Source organism: Coenobita brevimanus, chromosome 110 (assembly GCF_032717465.1).
Source record: "Coenobita brevimanus isolate Jiangsu-jjx chromosome 110, ASM3271746v2, whole genome shotgun sequence".
In the NCBI taxonomy this organism is placed as follows: Eukaryota; Metazoa; Arthropoda; class Malacostraca; order Decapoda; family Coenobitidae; genus Coenobita; species Coenobita brevimanus.
This window is the reverse complement of record NC_137063.1, coordinates 2,773,313-2,789,164: the sequence shown is the minus strand read 5'-3', so window position 1 is coordinate 2,789,164 and position 15,852 is coordinate 2,773,313. Positions and strand designations below refer to the sequence as shown.

Sequence of the window (15,852 nt, the reverse complement as noted above, 5' to 3'; positions counted from 1 at the left end):
ACGCAGCAGCTGCTCCACGCAGGGTGCACAGCGCCATCACGTGTAGGTTTCTGACGAGGGTTGGGACACGTAATGTACTAAGGTGTTAGTTCTGCCGCAGAGTTAAACTGAGGTAAGGTAAGGGAAACGGACGGTTAAGCCGCACGTGCTGCACCTTCAGCGTCAATTTGACTCACTCAGTCACCCCATCTGTCATTATCACCCACTGAATCAACCACTTGTTACACCTTCACCCTCACTCTCACTCACACATTCACTCACCGTCCAAATTGAATTAACTGCCGGCAGGATAATTGACAGCTGTTGAAAGGCGAGTCCTTGACCGAGTAACAACGTTTTCCTTTGTGTTTTTTGAAGGGACTGAAAGAAGCTTAATTGGACGATACGTTGTTATTCAGTAAAGGACATCTCCTCACAAAAGCAAGCTATCTGTGTAGGCATATAATAATAATAATAATAATAACAACAACAATAATAACGTTAGGTAAATGTAGTGGAGCGCGTGTCAGCCCAGACGCTCAATAAAGCATCTTAGTGACCTTGTTGACGTAACAGACAGATTGCTACAGGGCAGGTACAGTGATTCCTCCACACCCTACCACACCACACCACACTTCACCACACCCTACCACACCACACCACACCCTACCACACCACACCACACCACACTTCACCACACCACACCACACCACACCACACCACACCCTACCACACCATACCACACCCTACCACACCCTACCACACCATACCACACCATACCACACCACACCACACCATACCACACCACACCACACCACACTTCACCACACCACACCACACCACACCACACCACACTTCACCACACCACACCACACCCTACCACAGCACAGCACACCACACCACACAGCACCGCATCCTTTTACATAACACCTTACCCCACCGCACCTTGCCACCCCCCATAGTCGTCAAGGTCGGTGTAGGAAAGCTGTGTTTAATGTCGGCGTGATTTCATACGGGTTTCCATAGCAACCATCCACTTCTTGCATCACACTTCCACTTAACGAGATAGATAGACAGATAGTTATATAGATAGATAGGTAGGTGTAATTATTTCCTAGATAGATAGATAGATAGACAGGTGTATTTATTTCCTAGATAGATAGATAGGTAGGTGTAATTATTTCCTAGATAGATACATAGATAGATGGGTGTAATTATATCCTAGATTGATAGATAGATGTAATTATTTCCTAGAAGATAGACAGGTGTAATTATTTCCTAGATAGATAGATAGATGGGTGTAATTATTTCCTAGATAGATAGATAGATGGGTGTAATTATTTCCTAGATAGATAGATAGGTGTAATTATTTCCTAGATAGATAGATAGATGGGTGTAATTATTTCCTAGATAGATAGATAGATGGGTGTAATTATTTCCTAGATAGATAGATAGATGGGTGTAATTATTTCCTAGATAGATAGATAGATAGATGGGTGTAATTATTTCCTAGATATAGGCGTATATATATATATATATATATATATATATATATATATATATATATATATATATAACTGTATATTATTAAAACAATTTGTGGTGTGGATGTGGATGTGACAGAAAGCGTTAAGATTTGGCCATGTGGAGAGGATGGAGAGTGAGAAACTGACAAGTATGAGTGAGATGGAGGGGGTGGGAAGGGAGGGGAAGACCTAAGAGGAGATGGAGGGATGGAGAATAGAGGTATGGGAGAGAGGGGTGGAATTTGTGGGGAGGGTGGTCTAGTGGTTGGGGACAGGGCGACATGGAGGCAATTTGTTTGTGGCCACCCCTTACTGGATTAAGGCGTCTAGCTATAGATAGATACTGTAGATGAACTTACTTTCTACAAGACCCATCCATATATCATAAAAGACCACTGCTAATGCCATCACATCAGGCCAGAATTAGACAGCACTAACAAGAATATAATAGACAGATAGATACATAGATAGACAGACATATAGGTAGGTTGGAAGGTAAATGGACAGATACATAGGTACAGAGACAGACAGACAGACAGATAGATAGATATGCTGATAGATAGATAGGTAGAAAGATAATTGTAATGTGGTTTGAAGGCAGCTGTGATAGTAATTATTGTGTCAGGAGCTGTTTTTCTGCGGTTATCCTTTTAAATAAATCATCTTAACCCTCTTAACATCCACTTTTGTATTTTTCCAGTGCGGTGTGGTGGTAGCTGTGGTTGTGGTGGGGGTGGTGGTGGCCTTAGTAGCCGCAAGAGAACCAGCAGACAGCCAATCATACGCCATCGACCGCCTTTTGCCACAGCGCTTGAACCCCTCCCTCTGCCCCAAGGGGTTCGGCAGCCCCAGACCCGTTCTCCTGGTCTCCCTGGATGGATTCAGGGCGGATTACCTGGATCGGGGTCTTTCGCCTACCATACAGAGGCTGGGCGAGAGGGGGGTGCGCGCCCCCTACATGAAGAGTGTTTACCCCACCAAGACCTTCCCGAATCATTACTCCATCGTTACGGTGAGGCTCCTGTTGCTGGCTGGCTGTAGTGGGTATTTAGCTGTCTCGTTGTCTGTCAGTCCATCTGTTTCTGTCTGTCGAGCTGTCTGTCTATCTATCTATCTATCTATCTATCTTCCCTAATCACTATCTCTTGTTACAGTGTGGATTATGTCGCTTTCTGTCAGTATTATGTGCCTGTTTGTATGTCTGTCAGCCCATCGCTGTCTGTCTATCTGCCTCTCTATCTATCTATCTGTCTATCTAACCAGCTATCTGTCTATCTATCCATCTTAAAGGGTGTTTTTCCTACCACATCCTTTCCAGATAACTATTCTGTTGTAACGGTGAAATTTCTGTCGCTTTCTGTCAGTACTGTTTACTTGTCTGTCTGTCTGTGTACCGGTATTTCTCTCTCTCTCTCTCTCTCTCTCTCTCTCTCTCTCTCTCTGTATTTATCTATCTTCTGTCTGTCTATCTATTCATATGTCCATCTATCTGCCTTTCTATCTATCCATCGACCTATCTATCTGTCTATCTATCTGTCTGTGTCTATGCATCTATCTATCTATCTACCTGCCTTCTGTCAGTCTATCAATCAATCAATCTATCTATCTATCAATCAATCAATCTATATCTATCTATCTATCAATCTATCAATCAATCAATCTATCTATCTATCTGTCTATCTACCTCTGCCTCAGGGCTCGTGTCCCCTGTGTGAAAGGCTTATTCTGCTGACAATTTCTCATCAGTATTATATTGTTACGGTAATGACTCTCTCTCTCTCTCTCTCTCTCTCTCTCTCTCTCTCTCTCTTGTATAGTACATATATTTTTTTATTGTTTGTTTATATCATGCTATCTGTCTAACTATATCTGTCTATCTATATAATCTTGAAGAGAGAGAGAGAGAGAGAGAGAGAGAGAGAGAGAGATACACTAAACTGTATTCCCATAATTACGTGTATTTTCCATCCTGTTATACAATCCGGAAATTACTGTCTTTCTCTGCAGCGTCAACCCCACGAAGATGCATTCTCCCTTCATTCTCTTTCTCCCGGACGATTTTATTCAGCCAGGGAGAGAGGTGTGGAGGCAGAGGGGTTAGATGCAGCCTCCAAAACCCCCCTCGCCGCTAAATACCTCTCCTGCGCTGAGGAAAACCGTCTGTAGGTAGCAAGAGGTAAAATGCGTCGGTGGGGGTAAACCAGCTACTCCCTCTGGGCTGAATGAAATCGTCTGTTGGGATGAAATATTAACACAGCCTCAGCACCTCTTCCTTAGCGATTTATTTTTTTGATATGGCTGGTTAATACCCTTTTATACGTTATCTAGGCAGAGTATGGCGGTACTGGAAGGGTTTATGTAACAGAATAGAACAGTAAGGTGTAATAAATAAAATAAATCGCTTAGGAAAATTTGTTAGGGAGCTTCTTAAATCGACGAGAATACAGGCTTATTGGAAGAAATTACATAGCACACAATAGGACAGTAAGGTGTAATAAGCAAACTAAATCGCTTTGGAAGAGGTGTTAAGATGAATGTTATGCCTGAAGGCGGTTTTTAAATACATTCAGACGATTTTTTCCATTAAGATTTTTTCAGCATAGCGAGTCATCAGGATACTCCCTAACACCTCTTCCTAAGCGATTTATTTTGCTTATTACACATTGTCCCCTTCCGTGTTATTCAAATCATTCTTATATTACCATACTCTGTGTAAATAACGTACAAAACGATATTAACCAGCCTGTCTGAAAATAAATCGGTAAGGAAGAGGTGTTGGGGCTCTTCTCTCTCTCTCTCTCTCTCTCTCTCTCTCTCTTCTCACTCCTTGGACGGTATTTTCATTCGGTTAGGAAGCTTAACACATTTCCCTTACCGATTTATTTCTGGTTCTACTCCATTACTGTATTCTTGTATGTAATTCAAGCAATTTATGTCAATATTCAAAAGACATAAGATGTAAGGCTGATATTATTGAGGAGTTTGGAAAATAAATCGCCAAGGAAGAGGTGATAGGGAGTCTGCTTACACCACGAGAAGACGGGCCCTCGTATCCTTGTCTCTCTCACTCTCTCACCTCCCTATTTTGTATTATTTCCCTCGTCTTCATCCCATTTCCTTCCACCTCCCCTCGCATCAGCCCGTTTTCATTCGCCTCCCCATTTCGTATTCCACTTTCCAGCATCCATTCACTTCCATTTCCCTCATTTAACCCATTTTCTCTCACTTCCCCATTTTGTATTCTTCCCCATTCCTTCATCCCATTTTTTTCGTCTCATTTGCTGTCACTTCACCAGTTTATACAGTGTTTTTCAACCCTCATTCATTCTTTTTCATTGCCTTCCTTCTTAGCTCCTTTTCCCCTCCCCTCACCATTTTCTGTTTGTCTCTCATCCATTCTCTTTCATTTCCATCCTTTAAAACCCATTTTCTTTTACCTCCCCATTTGCTGTTTCTCTCCTTCATCCATTCTCTTCCATCTCCCCCATTTAACCCATTTTTCTCCCCTATTTTGCCTTCCACTCTCCCTCACCCCATTTTCTCTTTCTCTTCTTCATCCATTCTCTTCCATTTCCCCCATTTAGCCCATTTCTCTTCCCTATTTCGTCTTCCACTCTCCCTCACCCCATTTTCTGTCTCCTTCATCCATTCTCTTCCATTTCCCTCATTTAGCCCATTTCTCTTCCCTATTTCGTCTTCCACTCTTCCCCACCCCATTTTCTGTTTCTCTCCTTCATCCATTCTCTTCCATTTCCCCCATTTAACCCATTTTTCTTCCCTATTTTGCCATCCACTCTCCCTCACCCCATTTCCTTCATCCATTTAACCCATTTCTCTTCCCTATTTTGTCTTCCACTCTCCCTCACCCCATTTTCTCCCCCCCAGGGCCTGTACCCCTCCGTGCATGGAATCGTGGACAACTCCTTCTACGATCCAGTGTTCCAGGACGTGTTCCGCCTGGGTGGACCGCCGGCACGGAACGGTTCCTGGTGGTACGGAGAGCCTGTATGGACCACGCTGGCCAGACAGGTACCGTACGTGGTTAGGTGTACCGTGTAGCGGGGATTGGACGCCTCTTATTATTATTATTATTATTATTATTATTGTTACTGTTATTATTATTATTATTATTATGATTATGATTATTATTATTGTTATTATTATTATGATGATGATTATTATTATGATTATTATTATTATTATTAGTATTATTATTGTTATTATTATTATTATTATTGTAATTATTATTATTAATAATATTATTATTGCTTTTGACGCTTCTTCTTGTTCTTCTTCTGCATATTATTATTATTATTATTATTATTATTAGTATTAGTAGTAGTAGGAGGAGGAGGAGGAGGAGGAGGAGTAATTTCATCATCATCATCATCATCATTATCATCACCATCATCCCTAACCTCAAGGTGGTTTAAGGTCATGATGGTGATGATGATGGCTGTGAAGGCTGCACCAACCGCCCTATGCAATTCCCTCTCTGCCTCTTACATCCTATGGCTGAGTTGAGGCCGCTCCAGTTACCATTTGACATTCATTTCTTTTTCTGTTTTATCTAGTAGTAGTAGTAGTGGTAGTGGTAGTAGTAATAGTAGTAGAATTAATAATAGTAGTAGTAGTAGTAGTGGTAGTATAGTAGTAGTAGTGGTAGTAGTAGTTGTAGTAGTAGTAGTAGTGGTAGTAGTAGTAGTGGTAGTTGTAGTAGTAGTAGTAGTGGTAGTAGTAGTAATAGTAGTAGTGGAAGTAGCAAAAGTAGCAGCAGTGGCGGCGGCAGCGGCGATGGTAACCGTAGCAGAAGTAGTGGTGGTGGTGATTGTGGTGTTAGTAGCAGTAGAATTATTATTATTATTATTATTATTATTAGTAGTAGTAGTAGTAGTAATAGTAGTAATAGTAGTAGCAGCAGCAGTAGAAATCGTAGTAGTAGTAGTAGTAGTAGTAGTAGTAGTAGTAAGTAATAGTAATAGTAGTAGTAGTAGTAGTAGCAGCAGCAGTAGAAATCGTAGTAGTAGTAGTAGTCACTGCAGTAGTAGCTGTAAGTGGATACGGTATAAGATAAAGAAGGTAGAGCAACAATGAGGCCTGAACACAATGACACAAAGCCGTCCTCAGCAGCAGTGCCGGTGATGATGATGATGATGATGATGCACTCCCTCCACACAATGCTGCCCTGACCTTGGCAACGTTACCATCTCCCCACCGCCACCACACAGACACCATAACACCTCTGTTCATGTGTACCTTTCCTGTGTTCCTCTGTTCATGTGCACCTTTCCTGTGTTCCCCTGTTCATGTGTACCTTTCCTGTGTTCCTCTGTTCATGTGCACCATTCCTGTGTTCCCCTGTTCATGTGTACCTTTCCTGTGTTCCCCTGTTCATGTGTACCATTCCTGTGTTCCTCTGTTCATGTGTACCTTTCCTGTGTTCCTCTGTTCATGTGTACCATTCCTGTGTTCCTCTGTTCTTGTGTACCATTCCTGTGTTCCTCTGTTCATGTGTACCATTCCTGTGTTCCTCTGTTCATGTGTACCATTCCTGTGTTCCTCTGTTCATGTGTACCATTCCTGTGTTCCTCTGTTCATGTGTACCATTCCTGTGTTCCTCTGTTCATGTGTACCATTCCTGTGTTCCTCTGTTCATGTGTACCATTCCTGTGTTCCTCTGTTCATGTGTACCATTCCTGTGTTCCTCTGTTCATGTGTACCATTCCTGTGTTCCTCTGTTCATGTGTACCATTCCTGTGTTCCTCTGTTCATGTGTACCATTCCTGTGTTCCTCTGTTCATGTGTACCATTCCTGTGTTCCTCTGTTCATGTGTACCATTCCTGTGTTCCTCTGTTCATGTGTACCTTTCCTGTGTTCCCCTGTTCTTGTGTACCATTCCTGTGTTTCCCTGTTCATGTGTACCATTCCTGTGTTCCTCTGTTCATGTGCACCATTCCTGTGTTCCTCTGTTCTTGTGTACCATTCCTGTGTTCCTCTGTTCATGTGTACCATTCCTGTGTTCCTCTGTTCATGTGTACCATTCCTGTGTTCCTCTGTTCATGTGTACCTTTCCTGTGTTCCTCCGTTCATGTGTACCTTGACTGTGTTCATGTGTACCATTTTTATGTTTCTTTGTTCATGTGTACCTTTCCTGTGTTCATGTGTACCTTTCTTGTGTTCATGTGTACCTTTCTTGTGTTGCTTTGTTCATATGTACGTTTGCGGTGTATATGTGTACGTTTCCTGTGTTCATGTGTACGTTTCCTCTGTTCATGTGTACGTTTCCTGTGTTCATGTGTACCTTTCTTGTGTTCATGTGTACCTTTCTTGTGTTGCTTTGTTCTTATGTACGTTTGCGGTGTTTATGTGTACCTTTCCTGTGTTCACGTGTACATTTCCTGTGTTCATGTGTACCTTTCTTGTGTTCATGTGTACCTTTCTTGTGTTGCTTTGTTCATATGTACGTTTGCGGTGTTTATGTGTACCTTTCTTGTGTTCATGTGTACGTTTCCTGTGTTCATGTGTACGTTTCCTGTGTTCATGTGTACCTCTCTTGTGTTCATGTGTACCTTTCTTGTGTTGCTTTGTTCATATGTACGTTTGCAGTGTTTATGTGTACCTTTCCTGTGTTCATGTGTACCTTCCTGTGTTGTGTTCATGTGTACCTTCCTGTGTTGTGTTCATGTGTACCTTCCTGTGTTGTGTTCATGTGTACCTTCCTGTGTTCCTTTCCTTTGTTCATGTGTACCTTTCCTGTGTTCCTGTGTACGTTCCTGTGTTCCTGTGTACCTTTCGTGTGTTCATGTGTACCTTTCGTGTGTTCATGTGTACCTTTCTTGTGTTCATGTGTACCTTTCTTGTGTTCATGTGTACCTTCCTGTGTTCATGTGTACCTTTGTTCCTGTGTTCATGTGTACGTTTCCCGTGTTCATGTGTACCTTTGTTCATGTGTTCCTCTACTGGTGTGGTGACGGTGTGGTGATGGTGTGATGACGGTGTTGTGACGGTGTGGTGACGGTGTGGTGATGGTGTGGTGACGGTGTGGTGATGGTGTGGTGATGGTGTGGTGACGGTGTGGTGATGGTGTGGTGATGGTGTGGTGATGGTGTGGTGATGGTGTGGTGACGGTGTGGTGACGGTGTGGTGATGGTGTGGTGACGGTGTGGTGACGGTGTGGTGACGGTGTGGTGATGGTGTGGTGACGGTGTGGTGATGGTGTGGTGACGGTGTGGTGATGGTGTGGTGACGGTGTGGTGACGGTGTGGTGGTATTTGCAGGGTAAGAAGAGTGCCACCTTCTTCTGGCCCGGATCAGACGCTGGTGCTGGAGGAGGCTATCCCGACTACTGGTTCCCCTACAACGGCTCAGTACCTTATAGTGAGCGTGTGGATCAGGTATGTGTAGTAGTAGTAGGCTAATAGTAGTAGGAGTAGTATTTGTAGTAGTAGTGTTCTTGGTGATGGCAGTAGTAGTAGCAGTAGTATTTGTAGTAGTAGTGTTGTTGATATGGTGTAATTAGTCGATCAGTTAACTCTTGCCATAAAATACGTGGAACTGTTTTTACATTGCATAACAAAGAGAAATGGATGTGTGTGAGTGAGTGAGTGTATGTGTGTGTGTGTGTGTGTGTGTGTGTGGGTGGTGAAGAAGTGTTATAAGTGTTCTGTGTGTAGTGAATTTGTGTGTGTGTGTGTGTGTGTGTGTGTGTGTGTGTGTGTGTGTGTGTGTGTATGTGTGTGTTTTAATTAATGTTACGGTGTGGCACAGGTGTTGGAGTGGGTACAGCTTCCCCCCGAGGACAGACCAGCTTGGATATCCCTCTACTTTGACGAGCCAGACCGCCAGGGACACAGCACAGGGCCGGACACCCATGAGGTACCCACACTCTCAGCCTTCAGCGACTTGAACCGCTTGTCGTCACCTGAAACAGAATACTATACCTTTCACGCTAACTTGGCCTAAAATTGCCATCCATCCATCCTGAATCCTGAGTCGTAACAATAGATTAACACAAGAATATGAAACTATATTTTTTTCACCTTAACTTGGTAGAAAAAGATTGTGCTACGATTCTGACCAGTCCTAGCTCTGCAAATGATGTCAGGGTGAAGTACAGACCCGTAAAAAATGACCCAGATTCTTAGCCCACTGTGGAGTACAAAAAGAGAAAATTGCTTGGAATAATACCTGTACAAATTAGGGTGGGTCATGCGGTAGTGGAGCCAGCTGTACACCTCTCCCTTCCTTCCGATTCCCTCTGCCAGGTGGACGAGCAAATAGTACGCGTGGATGAACAGGTGCTGAGTCTAGTGGAGGGCCTGGCTTCGAAGGACCTGCTGCACTGCGTCAACCTGCTGATCGTCGCTGACCACGGCATGGCGGAGGGCGGACCGGAGAAGGTGATTGACCCCCGTGACCTGGCGCCAAACATCAGCGACCTGGCTCATGTGTTCCACGGTGCCGCAGCCAGGGTCAGGCCCAAAGTACCCGATGAAGGTTAGTGTCTCTCTCTCTCTCTCTCTCACTTAGCCAAATAAGGTTCGGAGACTCACTGGGATTGGGTGGGACAGACAGGCTAACGTCCAACAGGCCCGAGTGGAAAAGGATGGGAGAGGCCTTTGTCGTGTAGTGAATTGACTTAGGCTGATGATGATGATGATGGTAATTGTAGTAGTAGTAGTAGTAGGTATTATTATTATTATTACTATTACTATTATTATTATTATTATTATTATTATTATTATTATTATTATTATTATTAGTACTAGTAGTAGTAGTAGTAGTAGTAGTAGTAGTGGTAATGAGATACAGAGTTTGCAGCAGAGATGTAATGGGTAGTCATGATGGGTAGTACAGTAGCAGGTGTCACTTTTGCCACGACCATGAGAGCCGGAATCTAGGGGACAAAGGCGGTTTCCAAACAACTCTTCTTTAGCGATTGATTTTGCATATTACACCAAAACATGCTCTTGTGTTTTATTTTTATCGTTTTAATTTCAACATGGTTTACATCAGAAGGGCAGTGAGGTGTAATGTACCGAATAAATGGGTAACGAAAAGATATTACGGGAGCGGGAAAATTCAAAGTACGAGCCTAAAACCAAGACACGTTTCAGACGTGGTGGAGGAATTACTTTGGTTTACATCAGCAGGGCAGTGAGGTGTAATGTACAGAATAAATGGGTAATGAAAAGATGTTACGAGAGGGGGGAAATTCGCTTAAAATACGAGGCTAAAAGCAAGACTCGTTTCAGACGTGGTGGAGGAATTACTGTCCAATTTGTCGTGCGTGAGAGCCAGCCTGCGAGCCTTCCACAAGTCTGACCTGCCCCTCCGCCTCCACTACACCTACTCCTCGAGGATTGACCCCATCGTGCTTGACCTTGACCCGGGCTACTCCATCAAGGACATCAGGCCGGGCAAGGGCAGCAGACCACCTCCCACGGGTATACACGGCTACGACTACTACTACACCGACATGAACGTAAGCATGGGGAAAGGAGTTGGTGTGTAGAGTCAGACTGGCTAGATAGATAGATAGATAGATGGATGGATGGATAGATAGATAGATAGATAGTGTGTGTCAGATTACGTCAGGGAGATTGGTGAGGATAAGGTACTGATTCTCTCTCTCTCTCTCTCTCTCTCTCTCTCCATGTATGTGTGTGTGTGTGTATGTGTGTGTGTGTGTGTGTGTGTGTGTGTGTGTGTATGTGTGTGTGTGTGAGAGAGAGAGAGAAATGAATATAATTAACACTGTATAAATAGATTGGGTGGAGAGAGAGAGAGAGAGAGAAAGAGAGGAATATAATCAACACCGAATAGATAGACTGGCTGGGGAGTAGATGGAGGGATTTATTTAGGTAGAATATTTAGGATTTATGGCAGAAAATCCTCTTCAGCTCGATGAGGGATTTATTTTTGACCATTTTCAGATTTTTTTTTGAATTTTGAAAAGGGGTCTCGCACTGAAGGGGTTAACGAAGCATAAGTCTGACCTCTCCTGTATCTCTCCGTTCATCTCTCCGTCTCTCCATCACTCCACCTCTCCATCACTCCACCTCTCCATCTCTCCATCACTCCATCATCCCGTCTCTCCATCTCTCCACCTCATTATCTCTCTCCATCTCTCCATCCAGGCGCTGTTTGTGGGCTACGGGCCTGATCTGCGTCAGGGGGTGGACGTGGCGGCCTTCCAGAACATTGAACTTTATAACGTAATGTGTGCCTTGGTGGGGGTGACGCCTGCCCCCAACAACGGTACGTGGGGGGCACTGAACATCCTGGCACGACCCCCACCCACGCCGTCAACCCCTCCACCGGTACGTACCACTCTCTCTCTCTCTCTCTCTCTCTCCTCTAACTTGTCCTACTCTCTTCATCTTCAATGTTGAGTTGAAACAATAGATTAACAGTAGCTTATGATCCTAGTCACGAAGAAGTGCAGTGGCAAGGAAATGAATACGTAATCCTTTCTTTTCCTAACACTGAACCACAAAAACGACGAAAATCTGGGCCAAGTTAAGATAAACAGAGTATAGTTGGTCGAGGCTTAAAATATTAGTAACTGCCTTATTATCAACCCCTTCTTTCCGATGATGTATTATTTATTTGTTTATATATTTATCTATCTGTCTGTCTATCTACTTTTATTTATTCATTGATTTATTTATGTATTTATTGCTCCTAAATGATTCAGCTTTCGGGAGACTTTCAAACCTCCTACTAAGTTCGTTATTCCTTCCACTCTTCCCATTTTACTCTCTCTTGGCCTAAAACTGTCATTTCTCCATCTCGAATGCTGAGTTGTAACAATAGATTAACGCTTAAATGTGGTGCTAGTCACGAAGAAGTGCCGTGGAAAGGATGTGGAGTCGTAGCACTGTCCTTTCTCTGCCACAGAGCTACGTGTAATAAGCTTCAAAAGGACGAAAATCAGGGTCAAGTTAAGGTGAAAAGAGTAAAGGCGTGTCGTTACGCAGAACAAAAAATCTCTCAACACCTGGAGAGAGAGAGAGAGAGAGAGAGAGAGAGATTTTTGTTAAGATGACAGCTTGATGTATGACCCTGATGGCACCTACCCTATCACAAGCACGTCTTCCCTACCTGGAGGTCATGATTCTCTCTCTCTCTCTCTCTCTCTCTAGTGTGTGTGTGTGAGAGAGAGAGAGAAAGAGAGAGAGAGAGAGAGAGTAAATATGCAGCTGCAGGTAAAATACTGGAAATTCATGAGCTTTCAAGTAATCTATTTAAATAAGTATTGTATATTTCGAAATTACATAAATAATTTCTTAAACAATACACATTTCAGTCCCTTCAGCCCGAGAACATCTTTTATTGATTATATTTATTTGTTTGTTTATCTTTGCTGTGTTCAAATTATTTTATGCAACATTGAGATTGTTTTTTTTTTAATTTCAGGGGTTAGGTGTGGCATTCATTGACCCCTGTGCGTGTTTTTATGTCTGTTTGTCTGTCTTTCTCTGCGTGTTTTTATGTCTGTTTGTCTGTCTTTCTCTGCGTGTTTTTATGTCTGTTTGTCTTTCTCTGCGTGTTTTTATGTCTGTTTGTCTGTCTTTCTCTGCGTGTTTTTATGTCTGTTTTTATGTCTGTTTGTCTGTCTTTCTCTGCGTGTTTTTATGTCTGTTTGTCTGTCTTTCTCTGCGTGTTTTTATGTCTGTTTGTCTGTCTTTCTCTGCGTGTTTTTATGTCTGTTTGTCTGTCTTTCTCTGCGTGTTTTTGTCTGTTTGTCTGTCTTTCTCTGCGTGTTTTTATGTCTGTTTGTCTGTCTTTCTCTGCGTGTTTTTATGTCTGTTTGTCTGTCTTTCTCTGCGTGTTTTTATGTCTGTTTTTATGTCTGTTTGTCTGTCTTTCTCTGCGTGTTTTTATGTCTGTTTGTCTGTCTTTCTCTGCGTGTTTTTATGTCTGTTTGTCTGTCTTTCTCTGCGTGTTTTTATGTCTGTTTGTCTGTCTTTCTCTGCGTGTTTTTATGTCTGTTTGTCTGTCTTTCTCTGCGTGTTTTTATGTCTGTCTGTCTGTCTGTATGTTTCTGGCTGTATATTGTGTCTCCATCTATGTCTTTTTTCTCATCTTTTTATCTATCTGCCAAGGTATCTATCTATCTATCTTTATTATCTACTTCTATTTCTCTCAGTCTATCTATCTATCTGTCTATCGCCCCCTCTCTATCCTAGTCCCTCACCTCGTCTCCCCTGCCCTTCGCCAAGTGTCAAGCAGCAGTGAGGTGTGTGTTTGAATAACCTAAACTCCTTCATACTTTCCACGCATACGTTGTTACCACTTCATTTTTCATGGTATTATCTCTCTCTCTCTCTCTCTCTCTCTCTCTCTCTCTCTCTCTCTCTCTCTCTAAGTGTGTGTGTGTGTGAATGTTAATTACTCCTGCTAATTGCTTTTTTTTTTTAATTGCTGGCACTAACTGTTTATCATTTTTTATTTGGTGTTCCAGGCGTCCCTCCCATCCCTGCCCCTGCCTGGAGAAGAGGACAGCGTGTGGCAGGAGGTCACGCCGGGTTGCCAGGGTCACAAGTGGGGTCATGAGGTACGTACGTGTGTGTAGTGGCCACGTACATGGCTACAAGGCCTCTACACTACTTGTATTTTGTTAAGTGTTTTTTAATGTGTACTTGGGGCTACACTTACACTAACTCACACATGCCTGGAGATTTTGCTTGACTGATAGAATTACTGGCAGCCAAAAACTTAATAATAATAATAATAATAATAGTACTACTACTAATACTGCTACTACTATTACTACTACTACTACTACTACTAATAACTCTAGGTAATAACACCTTTTGTAAACCTAGGGATGTTATTTAAGCTAAGACCAGACCATTGTGTTCGTTGGTGAGAAATCCCAGCAGTTAAACGATTAAGTATTTGAAATTTCATAACAACGGATACCTGTACGTGATGAAGTGTTCTTGTAATCACTTAGGCACTTTCAGGCATTTGTTTGATAAATTTAACACATCACGACTTCAAGAAAAATATATGACACGAGGCGATTTGTTTGTGGCCATCCCTTACGGGATTAAGGCGTCTGGCAATGGATAGATAAGACGATCCATGTGCTTCTGTTGGGTATACTCCGGGCCACATACAGTATATTAACTCCTCTAGCCTTAAGTTGTATTTAAAATGACTTGTTTCTACTGCTGTGGTCAAATTTCTTTATAAAATGATTTGTTTCAACGTCTGTGGTCAAAGTTCTTTATAAATTGACTTGTTTCTGCTTCTGTGGTCAAAGTTCTTTATAAAATGATTTGTTTTTACTTCTGTGGTGAAAGTTCTTTATAAAATGATATGTTTCAACTTCTGTGGTCAAAGTTCTTTATAAAATGATTTGTTTCAACGTCTGTGGTCAAAGTTCTTTATAAAATGACTTGCTTCTACTTCTGTGGTCAAAGTTCTGTATAAAATGACTTGTTTCTACTTCTGTGGTGAAAGCTCTTTATAAAATGATTTGTTTCTGTTTTTATCGTCCTTCATACAGCATCAGTCCACTTCAGAACAAAGTCAGAAACGAACGGTGAGGCGACAAAATACGCGTAAGCAGTAGCGTCTGTGAAAAGAGTTAACTTTCATGGAGACTAGTATATCCTGTAGACTTTTTCGAATGCCAGAAAGAAGGAACCCAAGGCCACAAGTTCCTTCATAAATACTGGGCTAGACCATTGTTCCTTTGTGCCTACTGTACATTCCCTCAGCCATTCTAAGTACCGTGTATGTTATCCGTATATTCTGGTTCTGTATTCAACGGCCTAGGCAGCATACTGGACAGAGGAAGGCGACTTGAAATACCGGTGTGGCTGCAGTGAAGAGCTATATTAAGAAGTGGCTAATTATGGGAAGCGATGTGATGTCAGAATTATTGCACGGACACGGCTATACACACACGCATACAGGCACACGTTACACACACACACACACACACACACTCACACACACTATTGTCATATCCAGTGGCTGTGATCATATACGTATTTCCTGTTTCTCTCTCTGGTGTCACTGTCTACCTCACATTCTTCCTGAAAAACACAAGCCAGTGATCAAAGCCTTGTAGTTCAGTTTTTCTTTTCGGCACTCCTAGTCAGTTTCTTTTTTTTTTTTCTTTCAGGTTGAGATAATGTGCCAGATTTTGCGTTTTATTTCATTACGATTTGTAAAGAAGGATTGGATTGCTGTACACAATTGTATTATTGTTATTATTATTATTATTATTGCAATTATTATTATTATTATTATTGCTATTATTATTATTATTATTATTATTATCATTATGTGGAGGCTGAAACAAGATAGCATGATGGTGTGTGT

At 42.2% G+C, this 15,852-nt stretch overlaps 1 protein-coding gene across 1 annotated transcript in view; it reads left to right on the top strand.

Annotated features, from left to right (window-relative positions):
• The window catches only part of LOC145417406 (ectonucleotide pyrophosphatase/phosphodiesterase family member 1-like), a 42,691-nt gene that overhangs the window by 17,699 nt on the left and 9,140 nt on the right, over positions 1 to 15,852 (top strand). The window contains exons 2-9 of the mRNA XM_080286085.1: positions 2,206 to 2,517; positions 5,391 to 5,534; positions 8,784 to 8,900; positions 9,274 to 9,381; positions 9,771 to 10,002; positions 10,761 to 10,990; positions 11,646 to 11,828; positions 13,976 to 14,068. Of these exons, the coding sequence (XP_080142211.1) occupies positions 2,206 to 2,517; positions 5,391 to 5,534; positions 8,784 to 8,900; positions 9,274 to 9,381; positions 9,771 to 10,002; positions 10,761 to 10,990; positions 11,646 to 11,828; positions 13,976 to 14,068 (1,419 nt within the window). The remainder of the gene's footprint in view (positions 1 to 2,205; positions 2,518 to 5,390; positions 5,535 to 8,783; positions 8,901 to 9,273; positions 9,382 to 9,770; positions 10,003 to 10,760; positions 10,991 to 11,645; positions 11,829 to 13,975; positions 14,069 to 15,852) is intronic.